Genomic DNA, 20,070 nt, shown 5'->3' with positions numbered 1-20,070 from the left:
GGTGATCATATACTATTCATCTTTTAAATGTTAATTGGATGTTCTCAAGGTTTCACTTACTACTAAGCCAAGTTCTGAAGTCCTTACCCAAAACCGAAGCCGGGTTAGAAACTTAGAATTTGACCCATAAACAAATCAAATCAAAAAGAAAAAACCTGCAAGGGTCATGTCTAAGCAACAGCAGTATGTATGTTCATGAATCAGGGACAAGGTAGGCACAGATGTAACGAACACAAGATTCAAAAAGATGTGTGGATGCTGCAGAGCTGGAAAAAAAAAATTCATAAATGAACTTTGAAAACAAAACACAGGCAAATAGCTGTAAATAAGATTACAACCACAACTCAGGCATGATAACTTGAGAAGACATGTGCTCTTCACAGTCACAACTATGTTACTCCCATTGCATAATGCGTCTGCTGTTTCTGAATTACACATCTCGGTCTCACACCCCCAGGATGCAGTATTCCCTCCTAGAAGACAATACGCCACACGACGCACCGCTACATGAAAGACACAGGAACCACTGCAGCTTTATTCAGCACCAGTCAGCATTATTCTTACCAAGTGTATCTAAGACCATATTATTTAGCTGAATAATGAATGGCCAAATCTCTGACTTCAAAGTACACTAGAAAAGGAAAGGAGAAACAGTATTTTCAAATGAGATGTAAAAAGTAGAGAATGAAGAGCCTACAGAACAAATAGGAAATTGTTCCATCAGCAGGAACTGGGGCTCCCAAATTGGAAGGAAGATGGGTAAAAACTACAAACAAGAAAAGAGTAATGAGGGAACAAGACCTGTAATGTAGGCTGGAGAAAAAAACCAAATAGGGCCATTTTGAAGTTACAGAATTGCATTCTGTACATCCTAAAACATTAAAAGTTGAAAAGTCACGATAAACCTGTGGATGTAGAAGTATTAGCAAATAGCTACCTTGCAGAAAGAGAAAAGGGAAAAAAAAGATCGAAGATTCAGCTTCAACTATGGACACTGAAGGAAAATGGAGCATTTGTACCAAGCACAGTAAATGGAGCAAATGGATGTAAATTTAGTTGGTCAAGACAGGCAGTGAGTAAATAGTGACACTCAGAGGAAAAAGAATAAAGTAGCTACCATGCTTAAAAACAGGAAAGAAATAGAGTGATAAGTGAAAATGAGGGAAAGAGTTGAATTTGACTGCATTTTGATGCACAGGAAACGTACAAGTGTATTTTAATAAGTACGGAGACAGAACAGCCCACAGAGAAAAGACTACATTGGTATGAAAGAAGGAGAACATTGCCACTTCTACAATAACTTATCTGATGAGTTTTCAGAGAAGAGTGAAGAAAAGCAGCCATACCTTAACTGGCCAGAAGCCAGGCCAAAAAGGAGATGTGTGTTACCTGTGGATAGAATTACTATCTGGTATTACAGTAACTGCGATTAGATCTTTTTTCTCTGTGAAGCCAGTAAACTTCTACAGTTCAGAATTAAGTTCTGCTTCTCCCGATTGATGTTTTCATGTGAGTTCCCTAAAAAATGAGCCACTAGCACCATTAAAGATAGGACAGTATTTAACCATTTAAGATGACATAAATAATGGCAATGTTTTCTTACTATCAAATACATTCAAAAAATATTCTTTAACAAGTACTGTACTAGGACTTCAACATATGTAAAAGTGCTAAAAGTGTAGAAAATGGTTGAGAAACAAACTTTTCCAGGGGACAGATCAAAATCATGATCTTAAATTCCATACAGAAACCAATCAGCAACAAGCATGTACCCTCTAAAAGGAACAACTGCACCTGAACTCAGAGCAACATCTTAAACTAACTTAAATTCCAGTCTTTACACAGTTTTAAGATACATTTCAACACACATGTCTTCAGATCTGGCAGTGATTAAGGAATGAACATCAGCAATTTGTTTCTGAAACAGAATGTGTAACCTTCTTTGTAGGCAAACAAGGGACATCATAAAACCTGATGAATCTGAGGTAATTGACCCTGCATTGAAATTTACAAACAATCTAAACTACCCTTCATCAATTAAAATAATTCAAACTGTTCTAATCCTCATACCCATTTTTCCAACAGTATAAACATTACTATTATGTCCTTAACTTGGCCTGGAAAGTGCAGACAATGAACAAGGTACTAGGCAAGCTAGTCTGGGAGACAATTAACTTAACCAAATTATATCACATTTCTCACAGCCTAAAAATACACACAATGAGTGTACCTCATCTAATGTTATCTATTTATATGCTGAATCGATGCTGAATCCCAGTTCATAAATATCAATTTACTAACCCAGACTGATACAGAAGGTACAAAAGTGGATGTTTTAGTATACTGAGGTTATCAGAGACATTACTTCAGCCTTCAGAAAAGGGGAGATCTCACTGCTGTCTGCAACCACCTGATGGGAAGATGTAGAGAAGACAGAGCCAGACTCTCTCACAGGTGCAGAGCAGAAGGATGTGACACAATGGGCACAAGTTGAAATATCAGAAATTTTAATTCAAGGAAAAAAAAAAGTTACCATGAGGGTGGGCAAGCCCTGGTACAGATTGCCCAGGGAGGCTGTGTAATCTCATCTTGAAGATATTCAAAACATGACTGGTCAAGGCCCTGGGCAATGCACTAACCTGTAAGCAGAAGGTTGGACTAGACAGCTTTCCAACCTTTTACCACTACATCCATAATCGCAATTATCAATGATCTTATAAAAGTGCTGAGTCAGAAAAGGTAACAAGACAGAATATAAAAGTCTTCAAAGTTTACAGAAACTGTTCATCATTCTACCTCCACTAAAAAGAAGAGAAGCCATTTTCATTATTCCCACCACTGAAGACAGCAAGCACAAGAGCAGAACGGTAAAAACAAAGGCACAGAAAATAGAAAAGACATAACGTGATTTAGCCATTGCCTGGATTTGGTAATGAGTTTGGAAAATACCAAAATTACCAAACAAAATTATGATCAAGACAGCAAGTGTTGTCATATACCAGCTTATTCCTCTTCCATTTATCAGTCAAAAGTTGACAAATCATCTCCTAGGCTGCTGCACTTTGGAGCTCTTCAAGAAACACACTGAATCAGGAAAGTCATGGCATTGCTTCTCCGAGTGCAATATGTGAAAAGTTACCTATATTTTTTTCTACAGAATAGTATTTTTCTGCAAAATAAGACACACATTTCTTACAACAGAAAGTATTCTCCCTCTTTTTTTATTTCATCTTCCCATTTCTCCCCTTAATCGTCATCTTTCCACTCCACTAGTAACGGTCACTTTGATTGACCATTTGTCTGCTCCTCCATACAAGTTACTTCTCTCACTTCCTGAATGCTTCAGACTGCTACTGTCCATTTCTAAAATTCACTTTATTTTCACATTTATAAAAAGGGATGTTTATACAAAGGTTCTTCCACAAAACAAGCAGACTTAGGAAGACATAAAAAGGATATTTAACAGTCACACTACTGATAATCAGAATAACAAAGTGGTGACAGCTGAAAGTCATTTTCTTAAGGCCCTTCTTCAGAAAGCTTAGATGCAGTAACTGTGTGAGAATAAACTAATAGTGCTCTCTGGCACTAATCTCAAGCCAAAAGGTGATGATCGTACAATGACAGGTGTGAATCTTCTACTGTATATGTTATTGCAGGACAAAGAACAAATTACAGATGTGAACATAGACCAATAATTAACACCACAAATGACCAACACACACAGACTGAGAAAGAATTCAGTTGAAGCACGTAAAATGTATAAAAGCAGAAAGACTGATAACTTCTGTTCTTTCTCTTTCCTAAACAGGAGATATTAAATAAAAATGAAAGCTACTACCTACAAAACCACTGAAAGGAGAAGTCCATTAGGACAATTAGAACTCACTGCTAAAGTTTTTGAGGCCAAGGACTTTTCAAGTCTCAACAATCTAGATGTTCCTTTACCAATGCAGATGCATGGGGTCCCAACAATATGCTTCCCCTTATTTGACTGCAAAATCAGCCTGACTCAATTTACATAAATCACACTTTGCACCAAAAGCATCTGATATGGTTAAGCTATATCAGATACAGCAATAAAAACAAAAGCATAGGAAATAGAAGCTTCTGCAAAGAATGAAAAATAAAAATAAATTTGGAATACATATTCTTTACCAAGCATTTTTTCTCTCAATTAAGTTAAAAAAAGTATTATGGAAGGAAGGAAGGAACAAGCCACTTGTAAATGTACAAAATTCAGAATGGCTATGGTCTGATATGACATTTATCTTCACTCATGAGTAAACACTTGCTAACTCACTTGTGGCTATGCCACTTGTGATTTATCAGCCTACTCACTCCTGAAGATAAATGTCATATCAAACCTCAGCTATCATGTAATCTGGCAGTATTAACTTACAATGTTCATGCTTTTATGGGCCTAGAATTCATATTTACCATTGTTTACCATGCTCTAACAGTTACAATTTTTCAGCAGTGCCTCAAATTCTGCATAAGCAATTATTTTTCCTCCCAAATAAAAAGACTTTAACACTCAGCTATAATTTTTAATGTTAATATGACAACAATATTGTTCCAATGAGTATATGTTTTCAAAGAAGCAATAAAGTAAAATAAAACCAAAAGCCACTGCATTACCTGTCCCACCTGCTCCCCGATTTATGATACAGTTCTTCCTACAGGATTTCACCTGGTCTAATTTTGAATGTTTTCAGTGATGGCTTTTTCATCACTGCCTTGGGGAGCCTGATCTACCATCTAATAATCTGTCTTACTGTAAGGGTATTTTGCCTTATATCCTGCTAAATCCTACTTTGCCTAATTATATCCTGTTATTCCTAGTTATACTCTCTTCAACCACTCCAAATAATTCATCAATATACTTTGATGTTTAAACCCTTAAAATATTTGTGGTTTTTATGCTCCCCTTTAGTCAGTGTTTGACCAAGTTACATGTGTTCAACTCTCTAAAGCTTTTCTTTTAGTCTTCCTTTTCAAGTCTGTCCTTTAATTGTCATCTTTTGTTAGTGGTTTCCAAACAGCATTGATTGCCAATATCCTCCTCATATTAAGGAACAGCCCACAAAATTCACAAAGTAAAGTCCATGATAACAACTCAGAAAACCACTGGCTGTATTTCAAATAGGCATACAATTTGTCAAGTAATAGGCTTTGCTCCTGTTAATGGATTCCCGACATCTACTGCTCAACTGCCATTTTTATTTCAATTTTATTGTATACCAAATACCAAGTCAGCGACTAGATATTAATTAATTAATTAATAGAAACTACTCCTTTTATCCTAATATCCATCTTTTACTCTTCCATTTCTAAGCTGCCTTGCACACAGGACAAAAAAATCATGTCCTGTGAGTCACTAAAATGTGTATAAATTACGATCGTTCAGCAGCAGAAAACTAATGCCAGAAAAAGCTTCAGTAGAGAATCAAAAGCAAAGCAGAACATCCCCATATAACACAATGTTTATTCTGCTGTTGTATCTTGTTTCCAAATTCCATTACTCTGTCTCACCTTTTGGGAGCCTTCAACCACTATGACAGTCCCTGGAAAAGTGTCAGTAACTGTTTTAGCAAATACTATTCCAATGTAACTTAGAAGATTGCAAAATCTTCCCTCTGGACACTGTGTACAATCTACTGCAGCAACAATGGTCCAGATGTATTTCTATACATCTTTCCTAATCCTAGACCTGCACAGATCTTTATATTGCTTTGCATATACTTAAATTTGTTTTAATTAAGATGAATTACTTCAAATGTCTTATTGTTTCTTTATAACTTCAATTTAATAATTGGCTTTAACCTCCAGGAGTACTTTCTGTCAACACAATATATAAAGTGCTAATCAATCTCCATTACTCTTCAATCTGCTTACAACTTCAACACATTTAATAAAAAACGTCTCTCACTCATAGAAATTTTACCTGCTGTAACAACCAGAACAAGACAGGTAATGTCTGCATATATAAGGTTATAGAGAGCTCCTGCACCCTAAGAATGGCAATTTAGACAAACTTTGAACATTGCACTTAGAACAATTAAAAAAATTGATTGCTGGCTTATCTCATTAGTGTCTCATCAATAAAATAAAAGCCTAAGATTACTCCCCTTTTCCCTAGCTAGTAGTCGTCACCAGTACTAACAGCACTATCTAGCTCTTCAGAGCATAGCTTTTTCATAGTTTTGGAACAGGATTTCAATATTTACAAGACAGATAAATAAAACAGTCTCCTCTTTCATCTCCACTAACACTATACATTTTAATGCTGAAGTCTCCTGTGTGCAATCCCCACTGCATGCTGAACAGCGCGGACAGAATTCCCATGTTGCAAGATACCTCAATATAACTGGAAGAAGTATCACCACATCTGACCCCTCTGTAAAACAGAAAAGTCAAAAGAAAGGAACCGCTAACAGATTTTCCACATTTTGAAAGAAACTAGACTACTGTAAACTGGCTGGTATGAAAGGATCTATATTCCAAAACAGGCTTGCCCTTCTGCAGCTGGACAGTTTGCAAAGCCAGCTGGAACTCTCTCCAGTGAGCTTCAGGCTTGGAAAATCTGGAGCTCAGCCAGTTTCCTCCATCAGTACTGGCCACCCTTAGGCAAGCCAGCTGTAATCTTCCTCTTCCGGACAAGTCCCAGGCAAGATGGCCAGCAGCTCTTTGCTGTGCTCTGATTTTGGGGAGCACTAAGAAGTGTGAAGAGTGTGATCACTGTCACCACAAAGAAGTCAATACTTACAAACAATTACTAGTGAGATGATATGGAGATGCTGCTGGGTTGTCTGCTTGGCACTTAAGTTGGTGGTTGTTGTGGTATATAAGATTTTTTTATGCAGTAACTCTTACTGTCTAATGCTGATTTTGTCTGTATAGAACTAATTTGAGGGCCACTAGGAAGTGCTTGGTTAATGCAATGTTTGGTTCTATTAAGTAATTACTGATAAATTGAAAGCAAATACAGAAAGCCAGTTTTGCAATAAAGCAAATAAATTATAATTTTTAATGTATTAACTTCTCCCTAAATATTTTCTAGAAAAGGAATAGTATTAAGCATAGTTTTGCTCTGCATAGTTCACTATATTTTGAAAATGTAGCAGTCGTTTCATGTACCCAGTAGGGTGAAAATTCAGTCCTAGACCTATGCCCTCCTTCCAGACAGAAAAACAACTTCTTTTGCCCATCAGATCAACCTCCACAATACATTAGTTTAGCAATTTTCAGCTCCCTCATATTGCATAGGTATGTTAATCCCTACTCAGGTTAACATCACGATTGCTTGCTCTGAGTATGCATTGACATGTAACAGAGACACAGAAGGTGTCTCTCCCATAAATTTGGCTTTATCCCGTTCAGAAAATATTCCACAAGAACTGTAAGAGTAAGAATTCCTGTGGACTTACCGACATATTTTTGTTCTACATCAGTGCTTCTCAAAAGGTGGGATGCAACCTGCCTAGTAGGTACAGGAATGTTTAAAGTGGGTTGCAAAGCACTGGAAAAAGCCATGTTACTCACCAGTAGGTTAGTCCTAAGATAGTAGCATGAGCTAAGGCTAGACTGACTGGCCATGAACGTTCATACTTGTAAAAAACCTGTCAGCTGCTGTCAGAAATTTGCTTTCCTTAGGATAGGGAGTAATTTTTTTCACCTACTGTCTGTAATGACAACCAGTTCCTGCCCCCTTACCTTGAAGAACCAACTTCAGTCTTACAAAAACACACACAAATCAAAAAAGTCACAAAAAGTCTGAGGAACACTTTTCTAATTAATACAACAATTCAGAAGGGGTGGAGAGAATCCCTCTTAGAAAAAGAAAGAATGCAAGTGGCTGAACATAAAGCAGCAGAGTTAAGGTGCAAAATATCCAAATGTCTTGTGTGTATTACAAAAGCCAGAGTCAGAAGTCTTAGCATCTAAGATGTTCATACACACGAAAACTATGCTCACTAAAGGATGATAAAATTCTATTAATTTCATTCTGAAGTTAGTAATTTAACTGCTAGAAAGTATTTGTAAGGTTCAAAAGATGGTTCAGACGTTTTCAGATTCCGCACTGCTACTTTTAAAATTAAAGCAAAAGAAATATTCTCTCTCCACACACCCTACAAATTATTTATATCCTTTATAGAGCCTAAAAATGCAATGATAGATCCCTGTAAGGTTTTACATTATCATGTGCATTTCTGAATCTTGATAATATAAATTTTTACCAACTTGATAGACCTTCTGGAACTTGTCGATTCAATTCTGAAACCCAAGTCAAGCACTTTACTCATACATACACAGAAACCACACAAAAAGCTCTTATACCTTTGCTTGAAGGATCATAATGCCTGTATAAACTCAAGGTCTTGTAAGAATCCTAAACATTTTATAATTACAACTGTAAACACACATGCAAGATTCTATGTAACAGCGGAACAAATTTACCACACTCCCAGTGAATAACTGGCTGTATAGTTGCCTTGTTGATAGTGCCGTTGAAATGGAATCTAAGCACATAATACTCCAATACACACAACAATAACGTATTTCAGTAAATAACAAAGTATGGTACTATTTCTAAACAAAATATGTTGGTACATGTTTTGTTTAGAAATAGTACAAGTTTTCATAACTATGCATAGAATAGTTTAAAATGAGATACAGTTAATTTTAATGCAGACTAATCTAAGCAAAGCAGCATACCTAATGACATACTAAAAATTACTCTTGCCTTTAAGTCTTGAAAACCTTTCTGTTCTACATTTGTAATTAACTCAAATTCCACTGTGCTCATATAACAATCACTGTATTCCAGACAAACAGGCCAAGAGTGCACTTTCTCAAATTTAAGGTGTTATCTAAACTGATGGTTGAACATACATGTGAACTGCCATAAAATGAGGTACTATGTATGTATCACAGAATATGACAGAAACTAAAAGTATTTTCCCAAACAAGCTGCAATGAAAAAAACATTGAAAATTGCAATTCAGTTTGTTAAGAAATTATCTTTTATACTACAGTACCTACCAGTTGAGAACTCTGATTTGACTGTACCACCTTAACCTGAGGAGGCTGCACTGTATTTGATACAGAGACTGTGCAAATGTTGTTTGGTTGCCTTATTCCTATTGTCTGTGTTGTGACAACAGAAGAAATGCTTCCAGAGGCAGACTGAGGTATAACTTGTGATAGCTTGGTTTGTTGAAGTGACTGCTGAGACGGCTGTCCTTGCAAAACTGAATGTTGACTATTCAGTAAAGATTGTCTCAGTGCAGGTAGACTTTTCTAAAAACAGAAGAAAGTTTATGAAATATCAAATTTAGCATGTTGACAAAAAAGTATTTTGAAATTTGATGTAAACAGAGTTAAAAGAATGCAGCTTGCTTTCCAATTTTACTATCTGCCTATTCATCAAAAAGTGTTAAGATTGAACATATTTTTAAGAGGGAATGTTCAGTTTACATTTTTAATAAGCTTTCAATTTGGATTTAGCAACCCTGTAGATTTTGATGATAGCAGTAAAATGTAACACTCTCCTCCTCCAGACTATCTAGAACTTGTAGCTTAGGTCTTTGGAAGGGAAAAAAATGGAAATGGAAAAGGCAGAATCATAAGAACAACTCTCTTCCCATTGCATTCTAGAAGTAGTCAGCTGCACCAATTCACTTCTGACATGCCTCCAGTACCTAGAACCAGATGATTTAACTGTTGATGCCCTACAGCAATAGCTGTTTACTGTATTATTAGTGATCTAACGTATTCTGACTGGATTAGAAAAGTTGTATGCTATTGTACCCTTCATGTTCAGACCAGTTCAATCAAAAAATATAGTTCTAAAAGGCTATACTATACCTTCACAAATACATTTTTTACTTAAGTGGTAGTAGTGTTCTTTTGAAGTGCTCCCCCCAGGCAGCTATAGAATGCAACAATGTTTAGCCCAAGCTACAGTTCTTTCTAAATTTCTAATATTTATTTAAAAACTTAATGCCTGTTGCCAAGAAAGGACTTCAAAGAAAGGAAACAAGTTAAAACTTATCATGATGCTAGAAGTGACTGCAGTGTAAGAGCAGGAAAAGGCAGAAATAAGGGTTAATGATAACTTGAAAAAACAAGCAGAGGGAGAGAGTTCTGAAGAAAAGTTAAAGGGAGAGAAGAAAGAGAGGAAATCTGCCCTAAACTGGAAAGTTTTGGACTAGAAGAAAAATGCTTTTAAAATTATAGTTGTGGTTTTGTTGGGGCATAATTAAACACGCTTTGTATGTTTGTATATAATCTTGCATATGGAAGCTATTGTAGCTAACATACAAGAACCAATTAAAAGTTAAATTTACCCGCACGTATACTACCTTAGGACCCAACAACAAATCCATTTGGTATCACATTAGAACTTCTATTATAGATTAGTTCCAGATTACAAGCAGGATCAGCTAATCAATTATTTCAACAGCATTATCCAGTTTAGCTTTTCATAATCACTGTTACACATGCATTGAAAGTTATCAATGACTCACATGTAGATTGCAAAAACAATAGGGAAAAAGCTTATTAAATTAGTGGAAGCATTTTGTAGAAATAACTTGTGACTCTTCCAAATGTAAATGCAGTAATTCTTCACAAAAAATTACCTACTACCACAGAAAAGTATATGCATTATAACAGTAAAGGATCACTACAGAATAGACAACGGATGATTTCCAAACTAGGGAGTAACTGCTTTTTTATATAAATCTAATTACTACAGTGTTCTAGATCAGGGCTACTCAAGCAGCAAACTCCAGATTAGTTTTTTCTTAAACCTAAACCAAGGCCCCAAACACACAACGTCTCCCTCCTGCAGGAAATTCCTGTTTCTTACCATTCTCTCAACCTGTCAGGGCACAGTCAGCTGCAGCACACAGCCACAGCTCTCAAAAAGCAGTAAGCAGCACCTGGCTGGCCTGACAGAGATGGAGCCTGTCTTCCAGCCAAGAAGATTTCATCAGAAATTGTCAGCACTAAGTAAAAATTGAGTAGTCCTGCTCTAGACAGGCGAAGCTAATTCCATTTAAAAAGTAAATTCTAAAGCTTAATGTACTGACATTTGCACTGAAATAAATTAATCCAAATTATATTCACATTACCTTTAGGAAAGGTACAAGATATGGCTGAGGAGATGATTTGAGTTCCGATTGAAGGCGACCTGTAAATTCTTCTGGATCAATCTTTGCATCCTTCAGGGGGAAGAAAAAAAAAAAAAGCATCAACAACTCAGTTCAGTAGTTAGGGTTTTTTTTTCCAGATAATATATATGTGTGCATATATATATAGTTAAATAAGCTACCATATCAAGAAGAACTTTCAAAGCAGAACTTTTCTCAACTCCTCTGTATCTGCAAAATTCTTCTGTCAAGAGCTAATTTATATATGTAACATGCCACTCAGAATTCAGGAACTTCCCTTTGGGATGCCCAATTTAAGACACAAGATTCCACAAACACTCAAGTCTTTTTTAGGATTCCATTCTCTTGTTAACATTTACATAGTGGTTTATTTTTAAAAATATTAATAAAAACCCAGGTTGTTGAAGTAACCTCACAAACTACTATAAAATTTGTCGGGCCTTGTAATAAGAAAATTTCTTTACTTGATTCCAAAACCAATTTTGAAGGTTCAGTTCAACTTAGTAGAGTATGTGTATGCATATATTTAAAACTATATTTGTGAAGCATATGTATACATAAAAAAGTGTGCATGTAAGTATATATATAAAATTCTCACCTATATAAATGTGTGTCTGCATATATCTGTATATACTCATAAATATATTAAATACATGAAATATGTATCCAGTAGTTTATTTAGTAGTTAATACAGGAGAACTCTGTATCTCAGGTGTATTTTATAATGCTTCTAACGTATCATTAGTTAAAATCTCAGGCTGTTAGAAAAACATTCATTAGCTTTGCCAGACTGATACAGAACAAGAACAAAACCAAACCAACCTTCAATAAATATATTTATTATATATGTGACTCATTGCTTTGTTTAAAATATTATAAGTAGTTACCTTTACTTAGTTAATCTTTCTTAGTTTTCAAAAGTTAAAACTAGCTTTTACTGGAACCACTGAATATGATTGCTCAGTGGTCATACTTGAAAAAAGTCTTAGGCTTGTCTAAAATACACAGGTTTCTCTGTTAATGAATTCAAAGAAATATATATGAACTACTTTTAAATCCAAGTTCTTCATAGACTATATTTAATTTCTTTTAAGAGGCTTGACCATTTGTCCAGCTCAACAGTAACATCTGTCTGCCACTCATTTATACAGTTCATTGTCTGTCTCCATTGCTCTGGAGACTACAGTAAGTCAGACTTTTTCTGGGCCCAAGGAGTCTGTCTAGCTGAAACGCAACTTTGCCTCTTGAAATCCACTTGGAGTTAAGGCTCCATGGAGGGGCATATGTCTGCAGAACTGCTTTGACTTGGCAGCTTAGCAAAATACTTTTTCTTCAGTCCTAGAAATTCTAAACCACGTTGTAGAGGCATCTATCTACATTCATTCTGTGATTAAAACATTTAACAGCTTCCTACTGTTTCAGAAAAGACCAAGGTTTGGAGGAAGCGAAACTTAATGATTCCTCAAGGAAAAATCCCGTATTTTACTCTATTTTTCTAAATAAACGACCAGATTATAATCCATCAAAACAAGAATGTTTTTGATGAATGCATACTAAATACTGTCGTATTTCCCCTTTTGGAAACTAAGAGAAAGCCTACCTTTAACAGATTTTTGAAGATATGTAACATGCAGAATATTTGCATTTTGATGCAGCCCAACTCCTTTCACTTTCATTACAGAAAAAAAAATATTGTTAAACTCAAAGCAATAGTTTTCAGCATAAGTAAACAACAAGCTTAATAGGTAACTGACAAAATGAAAGATAACTAAATATTTACCAACAAATCTTGAACCAGAGCTTTCACATTACGGGACGTTTCTGGAGATGGTGAATTATGAGAAGCAAGTTTTATAAGGGTAGCTAAAAAGTTTTTGCATTTTTTCACATTCTCTTGCATTTCCTGAAAAAGCCAAAGAAAACAAATATCAGATCCATGCTATTTTACAATCAGGATCAATACATGCTCTGATCACTATAAATAGGGAAAATTATAACATTGTTCTAATTCAGGCAGGACATATTTGAAATGTATCTGCAGCCATTTTACTACTGCTGCTAGTTACCTGATACCTTCTTCACTCCTTTATGTAACTGAACATCATACCTCACTAACACCAAAGAAAAAAAATCAATGAAAGAAATATATTTAATATTTTACAGTCTGTTTTGATAAAAAGAACCTTAAATATGAGAAGTAACACAACAATTTGTTGGAGGTGCATTCTCCTGTGAGATGCCAAATACACAATGTACAATGTTCCCCAAGATATCTTAATTTGTTAAATTATTGATTCAGTATGTTTTTGTACAAAGCAGCTACAGCAGTAAAGTCAAATTAGAAATAGTCTTCAAACACCATCATATCTAATCTTTTCTTCATCAGTAGGAAAACAGATGCTTTAATTTTTTCAAGCCGTTATTTTTATATGGAATAATTACTCCAAGAAACAGAAATGTTACACTTGAGTGTAACCACAGTTTTGAGGCCCAGCAACATGAAAATAATGAAGTCCATAGACTGAAGGCCTGATTGTTCTGTCTACAGAAACAGAATAGTTGTTTCGCTACTGACACATACGTGGCAGGATGAGGAAGTGTTCTTCCTCCCTCTCAAAATTTGTATCCCATTTAGTTGAGGGAAAGGGTTTCTTGTTTGCAAAGCATTTGTTCCATCACGGAAAGTGTGCTTGCATGAAGAAAAAGTTCCTTCGGCTTCAGAACAGACCTGAGAAGTTCATAAAGTACTAAGAAAACCAAGTATCTAGTATTTTAAAACTTACCTGTGATACAACTGTAGTTCCAGGTACAGGAGAGCTTGGTATGACCTGGGGCTGTGCTGGTACTTGTGCTGTTGTATGAGGTGGAAGCGGCAGCCGAGGCTGACCCTGGTTTTGTGCTGAAGCTTGAGTTTGTCCACCAGTAATTACTGCAGGTTGTTGAGAAGCTGATGTTCCAGTTGCTACTGTTGTCTTGAATAAATTTTGAGCGCTCGTCGTAGCTACTGATACCTATTAATATTTCACATTGAAAAAGAAAGGTAACTATCTTCCTTTACTTCTTTTACTCAACCCAAAAAGAAAAACTTGTTTCCTTTCAAATACACCCTTACTGACAAAATAAAACCATTTTTACTTACTTATTATAACCCTAATTTTGTCACCCTTTACTGAACAGTGAAAGTCCTCATTTAAAGTTCTTTTTACTACAAAAATAAATGTACCACTAAAAGCTGAGTTGCTATTATTGCCTTTAAGATCACCATGATGATGTGACTTCTGTAACTCAACCTTCTGTAAATTTGGCCCTTAATATAGAAAAGTCAGCTCCCCCTGATTTGCGGTCATGTCATCAGGTTTACAATTATCTATACCTCAGTTACAGTGACAGTTCAGATCCAGATGACACAAATGCACTAACACAGCTTCCCAACCTAATCTGTGCCCAGCAGCACCATATATGCAGTGCACAGCCCTAGCAAATAAAACTTCCTGGACCTAGCTGGGCCACACACAAAGACCGTGCTGCACACTCCTCAACCTTAGAAGGCTGGAAAGCTTATCAGGCTGCACAGAGCACCACATGCACACACACAGCCCTTTCCAGTTCAGCTCTCACACTTTACCTGACCTAGTATGCCACTCTTCCAAGTGCCAAAAAGTCTCACACAGACACACCACACGGGACTGCAGAAGCTAGAGCGCTCAGCCCTGCAGCGTAACAGGCTGAGCGGGAGCTACCAGGACCTCTCCAAATCCAGCATGACTGCAGAGCGTTGCTCTGTCTTGGGCACAGATGCAGTACAAGCTTAACCCAGGCACCTGCACTGCGACGCCACAGGTGATGCCGTGGATCTGGCGGCACTGGGGACCACACAGCACATACCATAGCTCTCAACAGAGGATAAATATAGTGCAGCGTGTCCACCACTGAAACAGTATTTATGAGTCCAGCTGATATAAGTTTTTCTTTAAAAAAGTTTAAAACTGAGTCTATACTACCCCCAAATTTTTTATCATCTAGGAAACAGTAGAAAATAAGATCTAGGCTATCATTCAGCACCTGCATAACACAGTCTCACTATACATTCATCATTAATTTCTGGGATTACATTTGCGATAAAGCACACATATGAACGTTAAAATTCGCTTTTGAAAGAACATGTAAGTACAAACATCCTTTTCTTCACCCATCTTTTGCTTTTTATGTTCTCATTACTTACTGTGGTATGTGAAAGAATAGAGCCTCCTGGCAGCGTCGCAGCAGGTGTAGCACTGACAGATGTACCAGTTGATTGAACAACTTTGGCTTGCACTGGAAGTCCTAGGCGGACAGTAGATGTGGCTACAGAAGTTGGTTGCTAATAAAGGAAAAATAAGCATTTTATTTTTTACCTCCTTAGTAACTTGATTTCCAAGACTTTTTAATAATAGTGATTAGATGAATAATCATTATTAATGCTGCAAAAGAATCAAACCCAATAATATGTTCTTAAATATATATTCACAAATAATGTAAAAATGAGCTTTCTTATGTTCAATATGTTTGTTATATTCCTGCTAAAAGCTATTTCTCATACAGCTATGTGGAAAAGATTAGAAAAAAATAGAATGTAACTTGCAAAAAACTGATGTTACATTGATGTATTAGTTCAGTTGTGGTATCTACCTGTCAGTATTCATCAATATTTGAGTTTATAATTGCCAGTAACATATGTTGGTCCTTTTTGTATTTACTGGCCTGTTCTAGTGCTTTTCCTTGAAGAAAATTAATATGGAGAGAAAATTCAGAAAGCAGAAAAATATTTTCAAAATTATTTCAGATTAAATTATACAGAAACTAACTGGCACAGAAATGAAGTCTAAGTGTTTGGAGACTGTCACAGAACTCACACTCTGTAACTAGACAGCAACTGGAATTTTAAGTACAGACAAAGGAAAATGACTGGCTTACAGCTTTTCACGCAGTAGCATTACTCTACAACTCAGTAAATTTGTCTCATGCAGCAAACATATGAACTGGTTTTGTAATTTACTTTAATTGGGAGATCAAAATCTCTTACCATCATATAAAAGGACAAGATTTAAGAATAAAAAAAAGTCTCCAGGAAAGTTGTTATTTAACTCTACAGCAATGTAAATACCATTATGGAAGAAATACATCACACAATATGGTAATGATGACCAGAAGAGAACCACTCATTATTAAAAACAGAGGTCCCACTGGTCTCTTATAACTTGCATTTATTAAAATTTGCATCCAAACACATACTTAGAAAAGACAAATTTTCTAAGCAGCTGGAGTAATAAACCATGGACAACGTTGTTTCTCACAAGATAAAACTTATTTTACTTGATTTACATTTTAAATTGTATGTCTTTATAATTAATATTTTTATAAAGAACAGCTTATTTTATATTCTTACATTGCCTATTAAACCTACATAAAACACTTCTTCAAAGAATATCCAGTATACTTAAGAGATCTCCAAAAGGAAGAGAGGCCCAGGCAGGCATTCAAAGCCCCAAGCATTCCTTACCAATCAGTCCAGCAACATAATCTACTGGATATCAATCTTCTGTACTTGGTGAAAAAAAGGGGGAAAAAAAAGATCTACCTGACATCTGAACAAAACCTGTTTTTCGTTTGGATAGCTTTCAAGATTTTTAAAATCTTGACTAGGGATGTCTTCCACACTGAGACAGCCTGGAGGCAATAAACAGCATCATCATGAATAGGTAGAATTGTCTGGATTTTTGGAAGAAGAATCCTATAAGCTTTTTCAGTTTTTAAATACCATACCTCTCTTCTCCATTGTAAAGAAGATCACTTGCTTTGATTTCCTTAAAATACTGGTTGAAATTATATTTACCTGACGAATGCTTGCATTTAAAAACATAAATACTGTGTATCTTGTTCATTTGCTTATAATCAATGTTTCCAACCTAAAAAATACAGCAGACTTGTGATACCTGCCCCCTTCTTGTCAGTAAGTGCTTCCAGAGGTGAGGATTTACAAAGCAAGCAGATAACCAGGCAAACTTCTGGCAGCTACTCAGTTCCAAGAAAGAGGAATGCGAATACATAGCTCAGGCTGCTAGCAAGAGAATTTTTCTCAGCTAATAAATGCCCACAATTCATCACAGCAACGTACTTGAAAACAAAAACTGCATATAATTAAAATATCCAATTTCAGTATTGTAACAGTGTATTATCCAACTAAGTATGTATTCCACTGTGCCAGACCACAGGAGCAAACTCTGCAACATGAAGACTAAATTCACCCTTGGTTTTAAAAATCAATAGTGACAAAAGCCTTTGATACAAAATGGCTGTAAAATCTATTAATGTGTTGGATATGAAGAAAAAGCCTTACTACCAAAGAACTGCAAAGAAAGTAACACAACAGTTTACTAACGTGGTTCCAAAACTCATAAATGTTAGAAAGGTAAGTATGAAATGAGTGGATGCGGAACATAACAAGGAACTAGCCTAGAGAAATTCTTAAGTATCATGGAAATGATCTTCAAATGACAGCTACAAGTTGCCAAAAGACACTACAAGGACTCCCAACACAAATGCTTCAAAAAGACCTGGTAAAAACTATTTAGAAACAAATAGCTGTTTTCTATGAAAGGAAAGTTGTAAACAGATCTCATGAGAAATCCATCAAAAAGAAAACAAAAGTTATCAACATTATATAAAAAAATCATAATCCCATGTGTCAAGCTCCTACTGGAACAATCTAAGAGAATTTATGATGTTCTTTAAAGAAAAATTGCTAAGGTTTGGTATGATGCTGTTAAATTCCAAAATTACCAAGAGAGGCTTAGAAAGGCATATATTTTCAAATGTAACTATTATTTTTCATAAGACACATCACATATTTTTACATTTGTAAAGTAATGAAAGTAATGTTTAAGCGGCTTTTTCCCTGTACTCAGACATTAACAGGCAGGAAACTAGAACATGAATGAATACAGTATGTAATCCACCACCAATCTCTATGGGGACACTTGAGAATGCTTAAGATAGCCTTCTGAATACAGACTTGCGCAGGCTCTGTCCGCACAGGGAGGTTAGAAATTGTAAGTGGAGCACAGCACAGCGCTACTACAGAAATAAGGATTTCAAAATGGATCTGGCTCACATCTGGCCAGCTTGGAGGGGGGATGTCCCAAGGTTCATTCTGCCTTCGCAAGTCATGCTGATAATGCAAGTGACTCCGGTTTCAGGGTACTACAAGTCACTTCCACAAAGGCAGTCAGCGCACATTAGAAGAAGTCCATGTGGAATTACTCTGTGTCCTGTAAATTCACTCCCTAAATAAATACATCTTCACTTTCCTATAGAGACCTTCTCCCCAGAGCTCTGGACACATGAATAGAGAGGCAAAGCTCGAGGCATGAACAGGAAAGAACCACATTGTACCTGCTGTGCACAAACAAGCTACCTCTATATTTGAAGGAATATACAAGGCTGCATTTGAAAAAGCAGGCCACTTGAATATGGAGAAAACACGCCAAAATACCCAGGGATTATCTGTCCCTGCCAAAACAGGACTACATCAATTTTACGGGTTGTATTGTGTATTCACAGCTTTATAAAATCAAGACAATTTAAACTGCCACAGGTCAGTACACTGATATATGTAAATCCTTGGAAATAGGTTTGTGGTATACTTGTATTTTGTACTATAGTACCACCTACTGATGAACGCTCAGGGTACCAGCAACACAGTCTTTGCACTACAAAGCAAGAGAGCTTACTTTTGATGATTATATTGCATATATTTTTCATGATCAGTCCTTTCAATAAACGTGGCCACTATCAACCACAAAAGGAAAAAAGAAAATACACCAATAGCATTTGAACAAACATTAATACAAAAGCAGCGGCAAGCTTATCATGATACAGATCGTGACACCTCTTCATGTGTCTTCCAATACATGGCTTCACTAGGTATAATGCAAAACTCAATTTTAGCAGAATATGACCTTTAAGTTTAGATTTAAATTTGCAAAATCCAAAATAAAACTATTTTAATCATTAATCCAGAAGACTTCTTACAGACAAAACAGGCCATGCTAAGATGCCCTGATGCCTCAAACAATAAAAGACAGTGTTTAACAAAGACAAAACTAAAGTGGGATTGCATACACTGGCAGAAGCATAGGCTAAACGTCAAATCTGGTAGCTCATTTGTATTGGGTTTGCATGGCAAGGTTTTGGTAGTGGCAGGGCTACAGGGGTGGCTTCTGTGAGAAGCTGCTAGAAGCTTTCCCTATGTCTGACAGAGCCAATGCCAGCCAGCTCCAAGACAGACCTGCTGCTGGCCAAGGCTGAGCCCATCAGTGATGGTGGTAGCACCTCTGGGATAACATATTTAAGAAGCAGGGGAAAAAACCTGCGCAACAGTAACTGCAGCCAGAGAAGAGAGAGTATGTGAGAGAACAACTCTGCAGACACCAAGTTCAGTGAAGAAGGGGGAGGAGATGCTCCAGGTGCTGGAGTGGAGATTCCCCTGCAGCCCGTGGTGCAGCCCATGGTGAGGCAGCTGTGCCCTGCACCCATGGAGGCCCATGGGGGAGCAGATCTCCACCTGCAGCCCGGGGAGGACCCCACACCAGAGTAGGGGGATGTGCCTGATGGAGGCTGTGACCCCATGGGAAGCCCACGCTGGAGCAGGTTCCTGGCAGGACCTGTGGCCCCCTGGAGAGAGAAGCCCACACTGGAGCAGGTTTGCTGGCAGGACTTGTGACCCCGTGGGGGACCCACACTGGAGCAGTCTGTTCCCAAAGGATGGCACCCCATGGGAGGGACCCACGTTGGAGCAGTTCATGAAGAACTGTAGCCCATGGGAAGGACTCATGTTGGAGAAGTTCATGGA

The 20,070-nt window shown here is 36.7% G+C and overlaps 1 protein-coding gene across 2 annotated transcripts in view; it reads right to left on the bottom strand.

The window, feature by feature from the left end:
• Window positions 1-20,070, bottom strand: part of LOC141929954 (transcription initiation factor TFIID subunit 4-like) — a 149,885-nt gene that overhangs the window by 114,866 nt on the left and 14,949 nt on the right. For both annotated transcript variants that reach the window (XR_012625159.1, XM_074840115.1), the window contains exons 3-7: window positions 15,403-15,540; window positions 13,964-14,191; window positions 12,961-13,083; window positions 11,142-11,231; window positions 9,046-9,303 (exon numbers count right to left, since the gene is read on the bottom strand). Coding sequence is in view for 1 of the 2 variants with exons in the window: in XM_074840115.1 (XP_074696216.1) it covers window positions 9,046-9,303; window positions 11,142-11,231; window positions 12,961-13,083; window positions 13,964-14,191; window positions 15,403-15,540 (837 nt within the window). In the remaining variant the exon portion in view is untranslated. The remainder of the gene's footprint in view (window positions 1-9,045; window positions 9,304-11,141; window positions 11,232-12,960; window positions 13,084-13,963; window positions 14,192-15,402; window positions 15,541-20,070) is intronic.

This window comes from Strix aluco, chromosome 14 (assembly GCF_031877795.1).
Source record: "Strix aluco isolate bStrAlu1 chromosome 14, bStrAlu1.hap1, whole genome shotgun sequence".
NCBI lineage: Eukaryota > Metazoa > Chordata > Aves > Strigiformes > Strigidae > Strix > Strix aluco.
The sequence above is the reverse complement of the archived record's forward strand: the minus strand, read 5'-3'. Positions and strand labels throughout refer to the sequence as shown.